We start from the raw sequence: 7,727 nt of genomic DNA on the forward strand, positions 1-7,727 counted from the left end.
GTACGAATAATGAGGCACTGCTGCACACATACACATGACTACATCTACCTGGAATCCAATGTAAGTTACAACTTTATAGCTACATTGTCCTTCTTTTCTCTTTCTCTTTTTTACATTTTTGAGATATGTTCTCATTCATCAACTAAGAGAGGCCTGGAGTTCACTATGTACTGCAGGTTGGTCTTGAACTCAAGGCAATACCCCTGCCTCAGCTTCTCAAATACTGAGATTACAGACAAGGACCACTATGCCAAGCAAACTTAGAGCTACACACACACACACACACACACACCAGGAGAAGAGCTGAGCCAGTTAACGTCACTCCCAAGTGTGGAGATTACAGACACAAGCCACCATACTCAAGCTCAGTGCTTTTACCCTGCAGTTGTCACCAAATGCAAAGATGTCTCTACTGAAAGGCAGGGGCAGGAACTTACCTGCATAAACTCAGAGCTTAGTGTGTGAGGAACACTAAATAGGTTATCTCTTGGTAGAGATGTACACTGAGATCCTGAAGTGTCATTTATTACTGGAGATGGCTCACATAAATAAACAAGACTAACATGAGTAATAGCAATCCATCAGAAACAGCATTGATCACAGCTGAATACTAGCTTTCTGTGTTCAAATTGCAGACAGCACGCAGTCACACTCACAGTGCTATGTTCTTGCACTCAGAACATATCAGTGACACAAAAACCTACGAGATAAAATCATTTCTCAAAAAAAAAAAAAAAATCCACTGGTGGTAACCATACACTGAGCTTGCAAACCATGACATATCTTAGTAAATTAACTATACTTTAGAAAGTTGGTCTACCCTAGAGACACAAAGGGAAATACCCCAGTGTGCTCAGTAAAACTCTTAAGCAAGGTGGAATTTCACATCTACACATCAAGTTGGTGATCACAGAGGTAGACAGTCTTAGAAACACAGGGCCTTAGCTAGAAAGTAAGACTTCAAAGCATCTCCCCTTTTCCTGACTTTCACCATCACATGCTATACGCTTACCAAACAGGAAAATGGTCTAAACAGTGGAACCAAAAGCAAATTAATGATTCAAATGAACGATCTCATCTTGTTCTTACAGTAGCATTCCTTTAGCACTGCTAAAAATAATGATTTCCAGGTCCATTAAGAAACCATAGGTTTGGGCTGGAGAGATGGCTCAGTGGTTAAGAGTGCTAACTGCTCTTCTGAAGGTCGTGAGTTCAAATCCCAGCAACCACATGATGGCTCACAACCATCCGCAATGAGATCTGACCCCTTCTGGTGTCTCTGAAGACAGCTACAGTGTACTTACATATAATAAATAAATAAATCTTTAAAAAAAAAAAAAGAAACCATAGGTTTTTTAAAAAATAAGGCCTCATGTTGCCTCGCTGGCCTTGAACTCCCTTATTTTATTCTGCCTCTACCTCTCAAGCATAGGAATCACAGACACACACCACCACACCTGCTTTTATATTCTGTGATATTGTGTATGCCCTTGAAAATGGTTCTACTTTACTTACACTTTTGTTCTAGGGTAGCTTACGAATCAAAGTGAACTGGCCTGGTCTGTAGTTTGTTTGCTAGAGTGATTGCCTGGCATGCACAAAGCTCAGCAGCTCAGAATCCTTATTGCTCTTGCAGATGACCTAGGCTCCACTCCCAGCACCCAGACGGCTCTGCTGTGACTCCAGTTTCAGGAGATCTGATGTTCTTCTGGACTTTGCAAGAACTAGGAACATACATGGTATATAAACACGCGCGTACATACACACACACATTCATACAGATAGATAGATTGATAGACAGACAGACAGACAGACAGGCTAACAATACATAATACACAAGCAAACAACTTTTTGAAAATTCTTAAAGAATCATTTTCAATATATTTATATGAGCAGATTAAGACAAAAGAGGCCAGGCGGTGGTGGCACATGCCTTTAATCCCAGCACTTGGGAGGCAGAGGCAGGTGGATTTCTGAGTTCGAGACCAGCCTGGTCTACAGAGTGAGTTCCAGGACAGCCAGGGCTATACGAGAAACCCTGTCTCGGAAAAAACCAAAAAAAAAAAAAAAAAAAAAAAAAAAAGACAAAAGAAAAAACGAAAACTTATAAATAAGGCAGGAAAGTCAGCCAATAACTCATGCAGATAACTTTCAGCATCATGTGGGGCATATTCAAGGGTCCCTAAAGGCCTGTGCTGCTTGGACTGCTAGCTACTTACTATGGTTAGAGCTCTTTGAACTTAAGTGTAACTATACAGCTATCCTGAGTATGGTGCCATCATGCATACGCTGCTCTCACTGCCTGTTTTCATTACCGATCTCCTTTATTCTTCCTGCTGTCCATACTCTTAACAGCCTCAGTACTCTGACTACATTTTTTTAAAGATTTATTTATTTATTTTATGCATATGAGTAAACTGCAGCTGTCATCAGACACAAAAAGGGCATTGGATCTGATTACAAAGGGTTCTGACCATGTGGTTGCTAGGAATTGAACTCGAGACCTCTGGAAGAGCAGTCAGTGCTCTCATTTCTACAACCCTCTGACTAAATTTAAAATAATGCTGTGGACTATAGGTGGGGTAGATTTGTATACTTAAATTCTTCAAAAGAACCCAAATATTATGGAGCCTAATGTAGAAAACTATAGATGTGTAATTATTAACTTAATTTTTTCAAAATGTTTCATAAGTTGCTTTTGAGTTAGAAAGATCTGAATTATCTAAAAATCAACTGTATACTTACAAAATATTCTAAATAGGCTTCTTTGGCTTTCTGTTGTTTAATGTTTGCTTGTTTCTTAGTTGTGTGAGACACTGTCTCACTATGGAGCCATGGCTGCCCTAGAACTCATTCTATAGACCAGCCTATCACAGATCCTGAGTACGTAAGACATGCACCACCATACCCAGCTCTGTTATAATTTTTTTTTAAAACCAGAAGCTTTCAAAACAAATAAAAAAAGATTTTATAAAGCCAACAACAATATAATAAATGAGTATTATGCCCAAGTCTTTTATTGTCAGGGGATGGTTTATACACTGCTCTCAGCAGTGAAGGGACAGCATTCTGGTTTCCATCACCCGTTCCCTGAAAACATGATGACCCATCGCCAAGGCCAATCACAACACGTCTAAATACTCAGGACACAATGCTTCATAGTGACTAGGGGAGTGATCTCATTCATCAGTGCCTCAGCAAAGATAAACCAATTAAAGTGAGGGGTAACAATGATGGAAGCAAGGAGCACCAACTGCTCAACAGCAACCGAAAGGAAACAGCGGTTCCGGTTCCGGGGTTTGAGAAAGTGCAATCTTCTTAAGGCAAAGTTCCTGAGAACACATTTTCTAATTCTTTCCCAAAACTTGAATACAAATGTCAGCTAAGAGGAAGTTAAGTCTTCCAAACCCTCCTACTCCTTAGACTCCTTTCGTTGTTACTTTGTCTCATGCCTTCTGGTTTCTCCTCTCACCCCCATACCCAAGGTTTCTCTGAATAGCTCTGGCTATCTTGGAACTCTCTCTGTTGACCAGGCTAGCCTTAAACCCAGAGATATACCTGCCTTTGCTAATGAGAGCTGGGGTTAAAGGTTAAGGGGGAGCCACAACTGGCTGCCATCTGGTTTCTTTTCAAAGACAACTCTTCCAAACAGGAAATGTACAGTGGTTTGCCTCTAAGTGAAGCACTGCATTTCTAAGTGCTGTAATGGCCTAAAGAGGCTTGTGGGGCCATCAAAAACTGAAAAAAATTTCACATATGCCCTGGTGATCACTTATTATCCTGTTCGTATTATTAAGTTCTATTCTGAAGGGTCCTTAATGTTTCAAAAACTATATAATACTATGTTTTGTTTTAAATGATCAAGTAGCCATCTTAAGCTAAGGTAAAAACTTGAGAGCAAACTCTCCACAGTCCCACAGCCTATGGAAGCCATGAAGCTGACTCAGACCCAGCAGTCCAACTCAGAATGCACTCTGCTCCATTATATTCAGTGTCCTCCTCACATTCCAAACATGAACCACGGTGATGGACAGTACGTTTCAAGCAAGAGACAAACACTGGTGAGCATCAGCTATCGCTGGCTCCAAGGGGTTCTCATAACAGCAAAGTTTACCTATCCTTTAGTCATTAATCAACCAAGAAAAAAGAAAAAAAAGATAGATTGATTAGATAGCTTTGCAGTAAGTTGGGCATCTTTATGCCAGCAAAATAATACTCTGTAGCCAAACTACCAATATGTATAAAATGCATAAAATGCTATAAATATACAATTTTAAAGTTAACCAGAACTTAGTTTGCTTTAAGTTCTCTGGCAAAAAATGTTCATGAGCATTAGACATATCAAATTTAACAACAAAACAAATCCACACAATTATTTAAAACATTCAAAAGAATTCATTAAAAGGTAGCAATTAACAACCCTATAAACACAACTTTGAGTCAGTTTTTAACATGCACTTGAAGTAATATGCCCTTTTTTGTTTTTACCTGCACTGTTTTTAACTGTTGGGTCTGTAACACAGAGGGCTGAGTTGTAGTATTAATCAGTTGACTTCCTGGGGTCAGTGCTGAGACACCAATGACAGGCTTCACCTCTGGCCTCCCTCCAATGGTAACTACTTTAATCTGCTGCGGTGGTAACTTAGCATCTCCTGGCTGGGCCTGAGCTGCAACTTTCTGAGCCTGGGGTAGTTGGCTATGGGGTAGTGCTAAAACAATTGGTGAGCCAGACTTGCTCAAAGTTGTTAATATTAACTTCTGTCCATCTGGCTTAAGGGTCTGATTGCCAAGTTTAAGATCAGATGTCTGTGATACTTTGTTTAAAATAATCTGATTGGCTGAAATAGTCACAGGAGTCTGAGCACCAAGGTTTTGAAGGCCACTTGGAAATGCTGGTTTCACTGTGGTATTAGAATCTGCTTTAGAAACTGTGGTATTCACTGCAACTTGGTTAGTGTGGTGACTGTACACTGTGACTGGTTCCGTGGAAATGGGCGTGGCTGTAGAGTCACCAGTAGAATTTATGTTGACAATTTCTTCCAGCTCTGTCTCCATGGGAATTGGGGATGATACAATTACAGCCTCAATACTATCCTCATCCACTAAAGTGATAGCAGTGTCCATTATGTCCTCTGGAAGCAAACTATTCACCTCGGCCGGCACCACCTCCATGATCGCACCACTTCTAGACAGATGCCCAGGTGCTGCAAGAAAAGCAGAAAAACCCATTATCAGGCTTTGAAGCAGATTTTTAAAAATAATTCAAGAAAAATGTAAATAACAAAATATATCAATGACCTATCTACAAATGGCACTACCCTGCTTATAAACATCCATTAAATATTTTTTTAAAAGATTTATTTTTTTTTTAATTTTTTTTTTAAGGTTTATTTATTTATTATAGGTAAGTACACTGTAGCTGTCTTCAGATGCACCAGAAGAGGGCATCAGATCTCATTTCGGGTGGTTGTGAGCCACCATGTGGTTGCTGGGATTTGAACTCATGACCTTCTGAAGAGCAGTCAGTGCTCTTCCCTGCTGAGCCATCTCTCCAGCCCCAAAAGATTTTTTTTTTTTTTTATGAGTACACTGTAGCTGTACAGATGGCTGTGAGCCATCATGTGGCTGCTGGGAATTGAACTCAGAACAGCCCCGATCGCTCTGCCCGCTCACTTCAGCCTAATACACTGTAGCTGTCTTCAGACACACCTGAAGAGGGCATCAGATCTCATTTGGGATGGTTGTGAGCCACCATGTGGTTGCTGGGATACGAACTCAAGACCTTCAGAAGAGCAGTCAGTGCTCTTACCCTCTGAGCCATCTCTTCAGCCCCATCCATTAAATATTAAAGGACTTCCTAGATGCGTCCACTTTACAGCGATCAAACGGACTGTATGGCCCAAGTCTAATCAACTAGCTTCTTATTGGAGGGATTTTTCGTTGGAAAGATTTTCAAATCCTCTGCCATTTAAAGTATCAAAGGGAAACTATTTAAGATTGTATAAGTCTAGAGAAATGGCTCAGCAATTAAGAGCCATTGTTGCTCTTGCAGAGGACCAGGCTTCAGTTCTAGCACTCTCATGGTGGCTCACAACATTCTGGAACTCCATCCAGTTCAATGCCCTCTTCTGACTGCCACAAACACCAGGCATGCACACAGTGTACATACATACATGCATGCAAAGCACACATATAAAATAAAAAATAAATATAAAAAAGAATGTACAACCAGCCCTCATCAAGGAAAAAAATAAGTTTAGATTATGGACAAATCAGCCGAAATGCTTTTACCTAAAAATCCTTTAGAACTTCCAATAAAGGAGTGGACTCCAGTACCAGCAGTAACAGAGACACTATGGCATGTAGTCGTAAACTCAGAGAACTGGAAAAATCTTTTAGAACCTAAGCAGTAGCTCTTCCTTTTCTTCTGTTGGAGACAGAGTATCCTCACCACCTAGCACAGACTGTCCTTTAAGCCTTCAGCCTCCTAGGTACTAGGATTGCAGGGAGCTTCCCCACACAGTGCTCCACCTGACCTTCTTTAAAATACAACCATCCCAAAATTAAGAGAAGCACACAAACGTGTCACATCTGCAAACAGTACATTGTACTCAGGAGCAATGGCAAATACTGCTGCTGCCAGAAAAAGCATCAGTACTAAGATACTACTGAAAGCATGACATAATTCTCCTCCCCATCCTCTGATATGTGTAACATGATTGATCACCCCTACTTTACAGATGAGAAAGGTTAAATAATTGTCCTGGGCAACTAGTGAATGGTAGAGACAGGATTCGAACTCTAGTTTGTATGGTTCCAAAGTTAGTCATCTTAATTGCAAAAGTATAGTATTATAAACATTTTACCACTGGTGTTTTAAATTGGACAATAAAACAGGCCTAATCCTTCAGTGTCAAGTCCTTGTCCTAAAAGCCCACACTATATACATGCTGTCTTTCAGGACAGTTTTGCAGTTCTGCTCATACTAGACTTTCATGGACAGGGAATCCTGTACAGATGATCCTCAGCATAAGAACACTGTCCCAGAAAAACTATCCTGAGTTAAAAATGGAAATTATAAACACCTAGCAAACACCTAGACAGCAGAGCATCAGAGCCCCTGGAGAGCAGCACAGGCTGTTATGGGCCTCCCCACAAGGGTGTTAGAAGAACAGGCACTCTCAACCTTAATCCAAGCCCTCTCTCCAGCCCCACCTGTGCATGTTGCAGGCAGATTTCTGAGTTCAAGGCCAGCCTGGTCTACAGAGTGAGTTCCAGGACAGCCAGGGCTACACAGAGAAACCCTATCTTGGAAAAAAAAAAAGTATAAATTTTTGTTTTTGAGAAAGGCTCTAATGTAAATAGACAAGAAGGACCTTGAGTTTCTAATCTTCTTGCCTTTACCTCCCAATTTGCTGGGATCACTGGCATGTATCCACCCCTGGGTGTATATGGTTCCCAGGACTAAGTCAAGGGCTTCGTGTTAAGAGGTAAGCTCTCTATCGCCTGAGCTGCTTCCCATATTACTCACTGCACATGAAACTTGGCTATGTAACTTACCCACTGGCCTCCCACATGCTGAGATTAAAGTGTGAGCTACCATGTCAGGCCAACCTCCATATGTTTAAACAATGAACTGAGTCTGCTCTATCTTCTTTTTTAAAAAATAGTACCAGAAGCCAGGCGGTGGTGGTGGTGGTGGTGGTGGTGGCGCACGCCTTTAATCC

The 7,727-nt window shown here is 40.9% G+C and overlaps 1 protein-coding gene across 9 annotated transcripts in view; it reads right to left on the reverse strand.

Moving 5' to 3' along the window:
* The window catches only part of Lin54 (lin-54 DREAM MuvB core complex component), a 60,606-nt gene that overhangs the window by 37,887 nt on the left and 14,992 nt on the right, over positions 1-7,727 (reverse strand). For 4 of the 9 annotated variants that reach the window (XM_031336963.1, XM_031336965.1, XM_031336962.1 and 1 more), the window contains exon 2: positions 5,152-5,204. In XM_031336963.1, coding sequence (XP_031192823.1) covers positions 5,152-5,172 — 21 coding nt within the window. In that variant the 5' untranslated portion in view covers positions 5,173-5,204. Of the gene's footprint in view, positions 1-1,515; positions 1,677-4,488; positions 5,205-7,727 lie in introns of those variants that run through there. The other 5 variants (XM_031336959.1, XM_031336958.1, XM_031336961.1 and 2 more) reach the window with 2 other exon arrangements.

Source organism: Mastomys coucha, unplaced genomic scaffold (assembly GCF_008632895.1).
Source record: "Mastomys coucha isolate ucsf_1 unplaced genomic scaffold, UCSF_Mcou_1 pScaffold22, whole genome shotgun sequence".
In the NCBI taxonomy this organism is placed as follows: Eukaryota; Metazoa; Chordata; class Mammalia; order Rodentia; family Muridae; genus Mastomys; species Mastomys coucha.